Raw genomic sequence first — 14546 nt, 5'->3', positions numbered from 1 at the left:
TCGCCCCCCCCCCCCCCCCCTCAATAGGAAAGCCCATAAATTGTGCTTTAGCTTGGGGTGGAGTTGACAGCCAGCAATAACAGGGGGAAAAAAAGGGGGCTTTTATTGCACAATGCAGCCACAGATCAGAACGGGACAAAGTGCTCCGTGCACTTGTCCCCTGGAGGATTCCACAACTATTTGGGAATTATGGTGAGACCTCTTTAAAGGAAAAATAAATTCTTTGGGCTGACACCCCCACTTTGCTGGCATCTAAATAATGTATTTCTAAAAGCATTTATAGTGTTGCCTATTTATACAATGGCACGTGTTACATTATACATACACTCACGTAGTGGAACCTAAAAGAAGTATTAAACACTCATTCTTTTTTCACTAATAGGACTAGATCATATAAACATGCATTGCCCAGCAGAGTATTTATTTCCATTTTTTGCCTAAGCACTTATAGGGATCATGTATCCAAAACAGCTCCAACTCTCTCCCCGAAATTCCCATCCGGTACAAGATCACAAGGGACAGAGCAGTCTCCAAAAAAAAGGTCATCTGCTAGCTTGGAGCAGGGAGGAAGGGGAGGGAGCAGCGGAGTGTGTCTTGCCCTCCTGTGCCTGTCTGTGGAGATACACACGGCTTACTACCGTGTTTCCACGAAAATAAGACACTGTCTTATATTTTTTTTGCCCCCAAAAAACACACTAGGTCTTATTTTCAGGGGATGTCTTATTTTTTTTTTAATGTGCAACAAAATGTACAACAATCTAAAGTTATCTGGTATCACTCAGACTGTCACAGTAACTGGCGCTCTAGAGGAATATTGGCTATTGCGGCTCTGCTCCCTCCGCAGCCTTGCTTTCTACAGCGCCGGCATCCTTTGTCATCAGGGACAGCGATACCAGCGGTGCAGCAGTGGGGACATCAGACAGTGGACAGCGTGGTAAAGTACGGCACCATTTACCGGTACACAGTACCATTACATTAAGCAGTACCTTCAGGGGGACAGCAGTTGGTGAAGTATGGTACTGGAGTGCTCCCTGTCACTGCGCTGTCTGGAGGGAGTCCCCTGTCATCCCCTTAATACAGTATGTCACTGCAGGCTGATACCATCTCTCCTGCAAGTTCCCCCTCACATGCTACCACCAAACTAGGTCTTATTTTTGGGGTAGGTCTTATTTTCGGGGAAACAGGGTAGCACACACATAGGTGACTCCATAGGACCCTTCAAGGGATAAGGAGCCACCCTAAAGCAGAATATTATTAGGTCCAGTTCTAAGGGAACCAGCTGATTCTGCGGGAAGCTAAAACCTTTTAAACATCAAGGAGCAGCATCCATTGTAAAGGATTTCATCAGCATTTGAAATAGCTTTAATATTAAATTATTGACTCTTCATGTTGAATATCACCAGTTGTAGTCTCTCCGTTAAGCGAGGCTGACCACTGTTTTTTTGCATGCTGGCTCACAAAACAATCATCACGAAAGGTGGCATTGACTTTATTTTTATTTTTTAAAGAAAAAAAAAAAAAAAACTCTTACCAATTTGCAACAGAACCGGCGTCACCAAAGCTGTCTCCATGGCGTAGCAGAACTCCCGACCAAACATCACCGCCCCGTTCATGACCCAGAGACGGATAGGGATGCGGTCAATAGAGCTCTCGCTGATAGTCTCATCCCTGCTTTCAGTCTCTTTGGTCTCTTCTTTCTTCAGCTTAGTCAAAGACAGGTCCCGAACTTGCATAGAATTTATATAAATTTGAATACTATATCTCTTCAAAGATAAATAAAGACTTCTTTTTTTGTTCAGCTTTCGTCACGTTCCTCATGCAATTAATACTTATATTCCACTGCATTCAAGTAGGTGTTTTGCCTTTGTCAATACACTTGCGCGAGAGAGAACGGTATTTGGTACTAATTCAAACATATGGCTTAATGGTTTACTGTGAATTAGAGTTAAAAATCCATAATTGCCATTCAGTTAATACCAGTTTCATAATCTCTATAGAAGAAGTGGTAAAACTCTTTGTGTGGCTCTTGCAGGCTGGGAAGGCGACACGAACAGGTGATCCACGGTTACTCCCCATCGAGTGGCTGATTAATCTGCAAACCAAAAACAGACACAAAAAAAGTTACAATGTGAAAGGAGAAAAAAAAAAAAAAGGAGGAAATGTAAAAAAAGAAGGCAGACAGAGAGGGAGAGATCTGTAAGAGGACATCGCAGAGGATACCTTAGTAGGATAAATGGTAGGAAGAGAGAGAGCGCGAGAGAGAGAGAGATGGGGGTACGATGGACGCGAGAGAGAGAAATGGGGGTAGGACAAACGCGAGAGAGAGAGCGAGAGATGGGGGTAGGACGAACGCGCGAGAGAGATGGGGGTAGGATGAATGCGCAAGAGATAAGTGGGACGAAAGAGAGAGAGAGGCATGGGTAGGATAAAAGAGACTGCTGGGTAGCATGAAAGAGAAAGAAAGATGGGTAGGACGAGAGAGAAAGAGAGAGACATGGGTAGCATGAAAGCGAGAGAGATATGGGTAGGACGAAAGAGAGAGATAAGTAGGATGAATGCGAGAGAGATGGGTAGGACGAAAGAGACTGATGGGAAGCATGAGAGAGAGTGAGAGACACACACAGACAGACAGACGGACATCGGAGGAGAGATAAAACAGATGAGGGGACTAAGAGAATCTGATGGAGAGCTAGAAAGCAAATGAGAAAATCCTGCTTATGATGCTCCAGGGTGCTGGCAAGAATCATGGAACCAATGAGTTACAAAGAAGTATTCTGTGATCACAGTTGAAAAACAAAATGTACAATCTCTGATAACTATAATAAAAAAACATTTTAATGTAAAAACACAGCTTTGTTTACATTCAGCCTGTCTGCAGTCAGCCCTGGAAAGCATAAAAAAAAGCAGCTATCTGCATATTTGACCAGTGTGAAATTTTGACTGCTGTATCCCTGCTAAGAAGATATCCCATAACTTCCTATTCCAGTGACCAATTATCATAGAGACCGTAAAATAATCAAACTCTCAATGTTTTTTTTAAAGTGATTGGTTAGGTCTGGGGTTCATCTGTTATGGAGATTTCCCAATACTTCCTGCCTCAAAAAGACATGACACACACACACACACACACTGCATCACAAAAACTTACTCCACCCCAATCAACTAATTTGAAGTTTCATGCTAATCAGGAAGTATTGGTACACACTCTCTCGGCGGACCAGCAGAGAGCGTGGGACACTTATGTTTCTGTAGAAGAGCTGGCAAGCACCAACGAATGAGAGTTATTTTAAATGCTTTTATGAATAAATTGTCGAGCGGTTTCACGCTATGCGTCCTCTCCTTTTCATATACTGCGCTGAGTATCAAGATGGTGAAGTAATGGACGGCCTGATGTGGAAGACATCTTAAAAGGGGACTACAGGACATGGATATTCAACAGTTTCGTATCCTGTGTGTCAATCGCCATAGAGAATAACATAGACAACGGCACTCCAGTAATGAATCAATGGCGTCTGTTTATTGACACATGAGACGTAGCGCAATGCATCAAAAAGCCACGTTTCGGGGTCTCACAAGATCCCCTTCATCACTCATTTTGCCTCTACTCTTCAGTGCCTGGATGAGGATGGGCACTCTATGTCAGCATGTACAATGCAGAACATTGGTGGCTACATGTCTAATATTGATGTTGGAGAGAGTGGCGATAACAAAATGGGTTGGAAACTGCCAAGAAAAGTTGAGGAAGGGGGGTGGGTGGTCCTCAAATGGAACCAATCGGGAGAAACCAAATGGGGAGGAACCAAACTGCAGGACCATGGAGTAAAGGAAGTTTTACTCTGTGTTGTATTACCCTCCAGGAAAAAAAACAAGCAATACATTCTTCATCTGCTTGGGTGTGGGACAAAGTAATGTTTTCTTAGCATTGCCCGGAGTTGGCCATAAGCCCTCGTTCACACCTGAACGTTTTGTAGCGCGTTCTACGCTCGACGAACGCTCTACAAAACGCTCAAAAATATAAATCCCATTGTATTCAATGGTCTCGTTCCCACCTTGGCGTATTTCCGCCCGTCCCTAACGCGCTACAAAGCGGCCCACGCCTGAAAAGGTACAGGTACTACTTTGGGCCGTTTTGTTGCGCGTTTCCATTGGGATACAGCCAAGTAGCCTTCGGAAACGCGCGTTTGTGGCGCAACTTTTTTACCGCGAATGGCGACAGACGCGCATATGCAATACGCCTAGGTGTGAACCAGGGCTTACAGTGTTAGTCCGTATAAAAATAGAAATTGTACTTACTGGTAGATGCTGCAGATGGGACACTAGCAGTGAGGTCTCTCGAAATCCTGGCTTTACACACCTGATTCAGCCGTTATGAATGGGTTACCCCACTCTCCCTACTGGATAGCTATTTCATATTGCAGAGAAGGCTCCACGAACAGTGGGAACACCTCCACCATGACAAGGAGATCTCAATGCTGGAGTCCTCAAGAGCTATAAGACGGTGACTCAGTCTCCACCTACAATTAAAACTATAACATTTTGGTGGGCTGACCCTTTAGAGTAGCCAGGAGGCTCCCACATTTTTGACCGTATCGCAGTCATATTACTTCATCTTCCTGAGTACAGTGTGGTGACGCAGAACACGCATTTAAAAAAATCTTTTAAAATAGAATCAGCGAGTAATCTTCCACCCAGGACGAGGTGAGCTCCATCCTTTCTATTCTACACAGCCTGACTCAGAGCTGACTAATGTTATACGCCGTATTCTTTCCTCGGTCCCAGTGCACAGGAAGCACGGAATTATTGTGATGATTATTAGAGGAAGGGCGAGAAAGTCTAATCGTATTCACAGAGGATACAATGTTGAAAAGCGCATTCACCAGAAAACGCATATCTCGCACACCACAGAGAACATTTAACCAATTAAGGGCAGGTTCACACTGGAGCAATCCGCAACCAGCCGGCAATCGTGCACGAAACCGCACGGATGGCCACGGAATCGCACAAAACCGCCGATAGCGCTGGGAGGTGCCATTATTTTCTAATGGCAGCCCAACCACGACAGGCAGATCGCGTGGGATACCGGCCATGCAATGACGGTTAAAAAAACCGTGCGGTGTGTGGCACAAAAAAAAGCGGTACTTGTACCTTTTTTTCAGCGATTGCCACGTGGATATAACCCCATTGAAATCAATTGGGCCACACGGCAATCACTGTGTGCACTCACATACGATCACGCGGTCCCGGGACCCGCATCCCGGGATCGCCGGTATCTGATCCAAGCCTGAAACTGAAGTCTATCCTTGCTCACGTCACCACCACCACCACCCCTCCCCCCCCTTCCATTTACAGTTTACAGGCCAATAGATTTTTAAATAAAACTTTTCCATTTTCATTACATACATCACAGGGTCTCTGTGCTTCTCTACGTGCTTCTGAATTGAGAAAGCTGGTCAAATGACCAGTGAAATGTCTTCAAGAAAAACAACAGCAAGTCCTATTGCCTTGATTTATATGTTACAGATAAAGATATAAAAGAAGATCAGGACACATGAGACATCATTTTCTCACATGGATTGGCCACCACAGGAGTACAGACCTTTGGAGAGTCCAGAATCTTTGGGATGTGCTGGAGAAGACTTTACAAAGGAGGTCCGATTCTCCCATCATCACTACAAGATCTTGGTGAAAAATTAATGCAACTCTGGATGGAAATAAATGTTGCGACATTGCATAAGCTTATCAAAATGATGCCATGGCGAATGCGTGCCGTAATCAAAGCTAAAGGCGGTCCAATGAAATAGAATGTGTAACTTTTTTTGGCCAGGCAGTTCATAGATACGATGTGCTGCCCTTTCTATTGTGTTTTAGAGCCCCGTGTGCAAAAATATTTTAACAATATCAATAACTAAAAAAAATTTACAAAAATACGGCTTTCAATAAACTCCGATAGGTAGCAGAAAGCATACGTCAACCTGAAACGGGCCATACACTGCGGACTATTGCTAACCCGTATCGATAAATGGCAGTCCAGCTTCCTTCTTATAATATATAGAATGATAAGTATTTTGGTTCAGAGTCAGGATGTCACTATCTGGACACATGAAACAAGAATAGTGGAATCAACAACTTCCTCTATTGTTCTGTTTATGAACATAAAGGGCGACGGCTGCCAGATCATGTGACTTCCCTCTGGACTACAGATTAACAGTCATTGTCCAGCACATTTTATAGCCCGCGGGACTCCAGCCATCTTGTTCTGTATCTGCTGTCGGTACCAAAAATGTTCTAACAGAGACCTACAGACAGCTGCACGTGGGCTACAGCTTCCCTGGTATATGGGCTAGTGGGCCTTAGCAATGGGCCACCTTTGTGGTCTTGCAGATTTACAATTTCTTCTTTAATTGCAAACTGGAGCACCCAGTCCCTCATTCCTCCTCTCCTGATACTATCTGCTTTGTAAAAGCGTCAGGCAAGCTAACAGCAGACTCAAAACTCCAAAAAAGGTCAGAGATGGTCAGTACGATGGGTTCATTATCTACACTGCTGCTTCCTCACATTAATACAAAAGCTCCTGAGTTTTGGGAAATTATCTTCAGCCCCAGTGTCCTTTAATGTAATCTGCTACCCAAATGGTATTGGAGAACAATCTAAGAAGCTTCGGAGATCCTTCTGAGTTTTTGACCTGACCTGCTTCTTCTCCTTTTTTCAATCAAGCTGCTTTAATATTGCCATTGACTTGTATGGGGAGAAAATCTGTTCTGACTTGAACGCATGTGCATAAGCCCTAATGTTGGTGCCCAGGGACACCAGCTGGCCGACTGGTTTTTCAAATTTGCAGGTCTTATTTACATTTGCGCAGTTTATTAATGTTCACGCGTTAACATGGGTTGCATTAAGGCAGACCGTTGAAATGATGAGCGTCTAAGGCACCAAAATGTCTCAAAAATCAGATGCATCACAAAATTTTTGCCGCAATGTGCATTGCCTGGGTGCGTTGCAGTGCTACTCAAAATGGATGGCACCACATCGTGTCAACACATTACCGTATGCTGCCAGTCACTGCAGTAACACGTGCGCATTCATGCATACATGTAAATCAGCCCTAAAGCAAAGCCATCCAATTGGTGTCTCTGCCAGGACACAGATCAAGCTCCTGCAAAGAGGGCATGGCTACACAACTGTGATTGGCTGCTTGTACACTCTGGGCTGCTTGCAGGTAAGGGTTAATGCTTTTATAGCATAAAAGCATATAGAGTGGTATAGAGCAAATAAGCAGGACTTCTCCGACTTCACTCTTCATATACTTGTTCCAGGTCAGCGATTCACTAAATAGTGAAGCCAGGGTCAAAAGTACAAAAAACAAATACGCAGTGGCAGCTCCTACATTTCTGGGCTGACAGCGTCACTTTTAACAAGAACCTGTCGGGATTGAAATAAGGGGGCTGTCATGGCTGAATGTGCCTGGCTCAGGCTGTCATTCTACTATTTGGCAAGCCACTTGATCTGTACCATGGTATACATCAGCTTTTGGGATGCTTGATCTTCTTAGGACTGTCCCAGTTCAGAGACTTGTCAGTGAAGTAAAGACATCGGAGCATACACTTTCAATAACAAAGCAGCTGACCTGAAGCCAGGATAAGGCCAGCGACTCTCTAGCTAGTGGGATCAAGAAGACACCTCCGAAGCTGAAACCTTTCAAAGATAAATCAACAGTAGCAGCTTCTGTATTTCTGCAGCCAAAGGTCCCTTTATAGATGCCGGTGTTAAATCCAGCACACCGACCATTGCCACTATAGAAAGGTATAGTCAGTTGTGCAGAAAATGGCGGCATTGGTTACAGAGATGAAAACTCCGGCACAGCGTCTTCCTATTCCAGGCAGACTTCTCCCACGTAATTGCAGCTTTACAATGTGATTCAGGCAACATTGAAATGTGCGCTTTCAATACGCTGACCTAGCCTTCTCTTCTTCCCATGGCTCGTTTGCTGTATGCATTTCTACTTAGAGGCGAAGCATCAATTCCTACCCATACTCACATCATGTGAAAGGTTGCAGATTCTGAGCCCGCAATGCTGTGTGTTACGTCACAATTTCCTGATCTAGTCTGCAATACTTCCAAATCTTGTTTTGTAATGCACAGAGCCCTTTGCTAGACCTCCTCATAGGGACCACAGAGCCCTTTGCTAGACCTCCTCATAGGGACCACAGAGCCCTTTGCTTGTCCTCCTCATAGGGACCACAGAGCCCTTTGCTTGTCCTCCTCATAGGGACCACAGAGCCCTTTGCTTGTCCTCCTCATAGGGACCACAGAGCCCTTTGCTTGTCCTCCTCATAGGGACCACAGAGCCCTTTGCTTGTCCTCCTCATAGGGACCACAGATTTATGATAACTGATAGTAGGTTATGTAGGTTCTCACCAGCAATATTTAGAAGGAAATTTGAGAAGAATGAAAGACCGTCATGTCGTTTTTAAAGGATGCCACCAGCACACCATTATCTTTTGTGTAATCAGCAAAAGTCCATTTACTGAAAAACAATTGCCATGCAAATGCAAGGGCTTTCGGGGCCACACAGGGTCCCCCTTCATCAGGCTCAGAATGATGAAGGGGACCCTGTGCGGCCCGAAAAGCGCTCGTATTTGAATGGCAATTGTTTTTCAGTAAATTGACTTTTGCCGATTATACAAAGATTACGGTGTGCTGGTGACATCCTTGGAAAACTACATGTATATCACAGCGACATCCGTGGTCACTACGAGAACCCACTTGCATTTTGCAGGTCACCAATTCCAGTAAGGAGTGCAGCAATACATCTTCTGTTATGAAAAGACAGGTCAGACACAAATTTGAGGTGGCAGTGGCCTGGAAGTGTACATTCAGACAACGGGATTCGGGTCCAACATGAACTTGTTTGGGAGGATTATTAACATCTTTCTAATCAAGGAGGTAAACTTAATAGACATCAGTCTTTTTCAAACACACACAAAACACACTCACAAAAGGGTGAAGAGTTTGGAGGAGGCCGGAGAAGTGAACAAACTAGGACAACATCGCTGAATTGGGGAATTTCTCCAAATCAGCTATTTCGGCCTAGATTGTTCACTTCTCCGGCCTTCTCCAAACTCTACACCCTTTTGTGAATAACCCTGACAATGATTTATTTTGTGACCAATGACATTGATCCTAAGGTTTTGGCCAGGTCACAGTGGTGGAGTTTCCCCCTATCGCTCCTTCTAGGTCTTACTGTATCCAAAAAGCGGTGCTCACACTCGAGTTTGGTAATTCTGTCCAGCACAATGCAAAGCATCTGAAAACATGTTCTTACTCCCAAACGCTAAAAAAAAGTGAATGACATTTCAGGTCCCAAGTGATTTCAAGGACAATCAGGGGTCAAGTGGATTTAGATAAACTATATGGCCAAATGTTTGTGGACACCTGACCAACACACCTACGTGAGTTTTCTGGACATCCCATTCCAACAACCATGGGTATTGATATGCAGCTGTGCACTCTCCTCCCAACTCTGCTGATTTTACAGACCGCGTTCTTCTGGGAGGACTTTACTTTTGGAGTGCGTCTGTGGGAATTTGTGCAGAATGCATAACCGTTTGTTAGGGCAGGTACTGATGTTGAAGGAGAAGGTCTAGCTCGCAACGTTCAAATTCATCCCAAAGGTGTTCAATAGGGTTGCGGTCAGGCTTATGGTGGAGAGGAACTCGAGTAGCGTTCACAAACTCACCAAACCATGTCTTTATGGAGTGGAGCTGGCTTTATACACATTAGCACCTGGAACTAAAAAGGGCCTTCACAATACTGGTCCACAAGGTTAAAGGTGCCCAATCATCTAAAATGGTTCCTCAGACTGCAGCCCGTTGGGCAGATGCATCCCTTTGCTTGCCACTAACCAGTCCCTTGGGCACTGCTCCTCTCACTGACACCAACGATAGGGGTAATATTCCTCTCACGGACACCAACGGTAGGGTTACTATTCTGCCCACCGACACCAATGATAGGGGTAATGTTCCTCCCGTTCTTTTGCTGTACCTTAACCAAGCAGTGTTTAGGCAGCTATGGTTTGTCATAGATTGGTCAACTGCTGAAAAATCACCAGCTGGGTATCTAGGTGTTGGGTTTCCCCTACCTTTACTGCGTGTCCATAAGGACACATCCGTGTATACTTCCATAAATACTTATCTATGTGTCCCTTGCTGGTACAGGCACATATAGTCTAGAAATACAATCCAAGCCCTGATGTACTCAGGCTCACCTCACCCGGCCATATAGAAAATCTACATTGCCACAAGCCATGTAACCTAAATCTCTCAAATTTCCAAGGCAGCTTTGAATTTGATTGGGGACTGTGATCATGAAGCTCCAATGGCCCAAGCTTTCTTTTGGTGAAAGACAGCAAGGAGTCTATAGAAGGTGCATCTGGGAACAATTGTCCTGCATTTAAAACAGTCCAGCTGAAGGGGTTCTCAGATCACCAGACTACAAAGTGGGGTGGATGGGTGCACTACAGCTATGACTGGATGAAAATAAGACCTTTTCAGATAGGACTGGCCTTCCCTCATATTAATCTCAGAGCTTCATTTTCCGTTTTGTCTGGAGTGTGCCTTTAAAAGTAATTTCACAAGATTAGACAGTCGATTCGTGCCAAAACTTGCATGAGTTTATAAAAAAATTAAGCTTTTTCCCCGAGGCTTACATTACATGCTGGCATTTCCATAATTATTTTCGTAATCAAACCAGCAAAGCTAGCTCAATGAAATGTAACAATGTATTTTGCTTTGTGCCAAATGCTTTCAGGAACAGTGACGATGTTCATGTTATTACAAGAGGCCGATTGACTAAAGATGGAAGTGAGCTGGTGCAAAGCAGGTGAAAAAGATCATCAACAAGATGGGGATAATACAACATCAGCCTTGGATCTCAGACCTGGGCCTATAGCTGGTCACACATGAAACGGCCTTGGTTGTACAATACTGGCTCCTTTACGATCACCATACATGTTACAGGTTGCACAATCTCTTTTAGAACCACCAACAACCATAGCGCAAGAGTCTGCCCAAATGAGTGGATTTACAGAAAACCCTGGAAAAAAAAAAAAAAAAACTTTCATTTTTGCCTGTGTCCCTGTTAATTCTCCTTTACTGCCTTTCTGGGGAAATCGCGCGGCTAAAGCTCTTTGACGAAGATCCTAATAGCAGGAAAAACCCCACAGGAGTTCTAATACGGCTCTACAGGCACAGTATCTATGGGACTTCTTCCAGGACTTCCATTGATTATCCCAAGATTGCGAATCCAGGATGGGTACCTGTTTGTGTGAGCGGCTGCAAGCACCAGAGACGGTGAGGGTGCTCCTGGACCAAGAAGGTGTTTTGGTACTAGTCTTTGAAGGGACTGGTGTTGTGTCTTCTTGACAGCGACCCATGAGTGCCTGGGAGCTTTAAATCTGCATCTATCGCCTTTCCATTGCCAACCTGGATTGACCCAACTACTCCTGTTTTCCTGCTCTTTTGTAGACTTGGACTAACTTGACTACTCTCTTGTGTGCCACGACCTCTGCCTGGACCTGACTACACTCTAGTCTGCCAGCACCTGAGTTCTCTTGCCTTCCACCTGCCTCGACCTCTTCCTGGACCTGACTACTCTCTCATCTGTGCTGCCTGCCAGGACCTGGACTACGCTTTTGCCTGCCATGAGCTCTACCTGGACCTGGCTACTCTCTCATGGAGACTCCGAAAGAGAGTATGGACCACACTTCACAGAGGAGCCTTAACAGGGCAGCGTGGCTTCTACATATTTTTGGCCAAAGGTTTGTGTAACATCTGTTTTTAATGCATCCTGTTGACAGGTAACTTGTGTTGCTGCAGGTTAGCTGGCAGGTGTGCTGGGGACTATGTTTTGTAATGCCTGCCAGGACCTGACTACCCTCTTGCCTGCCAAGAGCTCTGCCTGGACCTGACTACTCTCTCATCTGCTGCCTGCCAGGACCTGACTACTCTCTTGCCTGCCACCTGCCAAGACTTCTGCCTGGACCTGACCACTCTGGCTGCTGTGCATGGCTCTGCCCAGACAGCCGTGCCATCCGCTCACAGATCCTTTGACACAGAGATACAGTGCAGACCAACGCATAGCAGGTCAGTAATGTGGAAAATATAAGCTGCAGAGACCACATGCAATACTACTGACTAGGTCTTTGCCCTCTGCTTCTGTTTATTGAGCTTCCACAATACAGGTCCTCTTCAGTAACAAAAATCAGAGATGGCAATTCCCATACCTCCAACCCGACACAATCCCTTTGAAGGTTCTCGTACTCCAGTATAGCAAGAGCTGCCGCCACCTCATAGTGTCTGTAGCCAAATGGGGGCTTAAGGTGCCAATTGTCAAGCCAACAAGGTAAGTTTTGTTCCGGAATTCCCTTTAACAATACAGGTGAAACTCGAATAATTAGAATATCGTGCAAAGTTCATTTATTTCACAAATGCAACTTATGCGGTGAAACTAATATATGAGAGAGACTCATTACATGCAAAGCAAGATAGTTCAAGCCGTGATTTGTCACCATTGTGATGATTATGGCTTACAGCTCATGAAAACCCCAAGAACCCCAAATCCACAACCTCAAAAAAGTAGATTATTACATGCAATCAATAAAACAAGGATTGTACATAGAACAATATCGGACCTCTGAAAAGTCCAAGCATGCATATGTACTCAGTATTGAAGGGACTGGTGTTGTGTCTTCTTGACAGCGACCCATGAGTGCCTGGGAGCTTTAAATCTGCATCTATCGCCTTTCCATTGCCAACCTGGATTGACCCAACTACTCCTGTTTTCCTGCTCTTTTGTAGACTTGGACTAACTTGACTACTCTCTTGTGTGCCACGACCTCTGCCTGGACCTGACTACACTCTAGTCTGCCAGCACCTGAGTTCTCTTGCCTTCCACCTGCCTCGACCTCTTCCTGGACCTGACTACTCTCTCATCTGTGCTGCCTGCCAGGACCTGGACTACGCTTTTGCCTGCCATGAGCTCTACCTGGACCTGGCTACTCTCTCATGGAGACTCCGAAAGAGAGTATGGACCACACTTCACAGAGGAGCCTTAACAGGGCAGCGTGGCTTCTACATATTTTTGGCCAAAGGTTTGTGTAACATCTGTTTTTAATGCATCCTGTTGACAGGTAACTTGTGTTGCTGCAGGTTAGCTGGCAGGTGTGCTGGGGACTATGTTTTGTAATGCCTGCCAGGACCTGACTACCCTCTTGCCTGCCAAGAGCTCTGCCTGGACCTGACTACTCTCTCATCTGCTGCCTGCCAGGACCTGACTACTCTCTTGCCTGCCACCTGCCAAGACTTCTGCCTGGACCTGACCACTCTGGCTGCTGTGCATGGCTCTGCCCAGACAGCCGTGCCATCCGCTCACAGATCCTTTGACACAGAGATACAGTGCAGACCAACGCATAGCAGGTCAGTAATGTGGAAAATATAAGCTGCAGAGACCACATGCAATACTACTGACTAGGTCTTTGCCCTCTGCTTCTGTTTATTGAGCTTCCACAATACAGGTCCTCTTCAGTAACAAAAATCAGAGATGGCAATTCCCATACCTCCAACCCGACACAATCCCTTTGAAGGTTCTCGTACTCCAGTATAGCAAGAGCTGCCGCCACCTCATAGTGTCTGTAGCCAAATGGGGGCTTAAGGTGCCAATTGTCAAGCCAACAAGGTAAGTTTTGTTCCGGAATTCCCTTTAACAATACAGGTGAAACTCGAATAATTAGAATATCGTGCAAAGTTCATTTATTTCACAAATGCAACTTATGCGGTGAAACTAATATATGAGAGAGACTCATTACATGCAAAGCAAGATAGTTCAAGCCGTGATTTGTCACCATTGTGATGATTATGGCTTACAGCTCATGAAAACCCCAAGAACCCCAAATCCACAACCTCAAAAAAGTAGATTATTACATGCAATCAATAAAACAAGGATTGTACATAGAACAATATCGGACCTCTGAAAAGTCCAAGCATGCATATGTACTCAGTACTTGGTTTGGGCCCCTTTTGCAGCACTTACTGCAATTACTTTTGCACGATATTCTAATTATTCGAGTTTCACCTGTATATCTAAAAATAATGAAGGTGAACGGAAAACAAAAAACAAAAAGTGACCGGTAACAGAAAACCGAACTGATCTCTGCGATTTCTTTTCCATATTCGGTCTCACGCGTTCAGGGAGCCCATTGTATTAGAGAAGGAGACTGGAAAGGTTAAGTGGCCTTGAATGACATTGACAGGGCTTGACATTTCGCTGGAGCGGCGGACAGTTATCAGCGAGCGCTGTTCAAGTTACGCGACATTTCAGCACATTAAAGGAACGCCGTTCGGGTCTAACAAGAGATTGGAAACGCCGCGGTAGTATTTCCATCAAGGCACACAAGACATCAAAGAGCGTACTGTTGGGTATTGTATGATGCTGATGCTCAACCTCTATACATTTCTATCCACCTCACATGGTTTAATGAATACATAGCTTGT

General features: G+C 44.9%; 1 protein-coding gene and 1 long non-coding RNA gene across 2 annotated transcripts in view; both read right to left on the bottom strand.

The window, feature by feature from the left end:
* Positions 1–1730, bottom strand: part of SLC45A4 (solute carrier family 45 member 4) — a 55133-nt gene extending 53403 nt beyond the window's left edge. The window contains exon 1 of the mRNA XM_018560933.1: positions 1532–1730. Coding sequence (XP_018416435.1) covers positions 1532–1613 — 82 coding nt within the window. The 5' untranslated portion in view covers positions 1614–1730. The remainder of the gene's footprint in view (positions 1–1531) is intronic.
* Positions 1731–1786: 56 nt separating this feature from the next.
* The window catches only part of LOC108790628, a 105812-nt gene continuing 93052 nt past the window's right edge, over positions 1787–14546 (bottom strand). Inside the window, exon 2 of the long non-coding RNA XR_001941459.1 lies at positions 1787–2092. This is a non-coding gene — a long non-coding RNA (uncharacterized LOC108790628). The remainder of the gene's footprint in view (positions 2093–14546) is intronic.

The sequence above is a fragment of the Nanorana parkeri genome, unplaced genomic scaffold, assembly GCF_000935625.1.
Source record: "Nanorana parkeri isolate BGI_ZX_2015 unplaced genomic scaffold, ASM93562v1 scaffold488, whole genome shotgun sequence".
Lineage (NCBI taxonomy): Eukaryota > Metazoa > Chordata > Amphibia > Anura > Dicroglossidae > Nanorana > Nanorana parkeri.
This window is presented reverse-complemented; position numbering and strand designations above follow the sequence as displayed.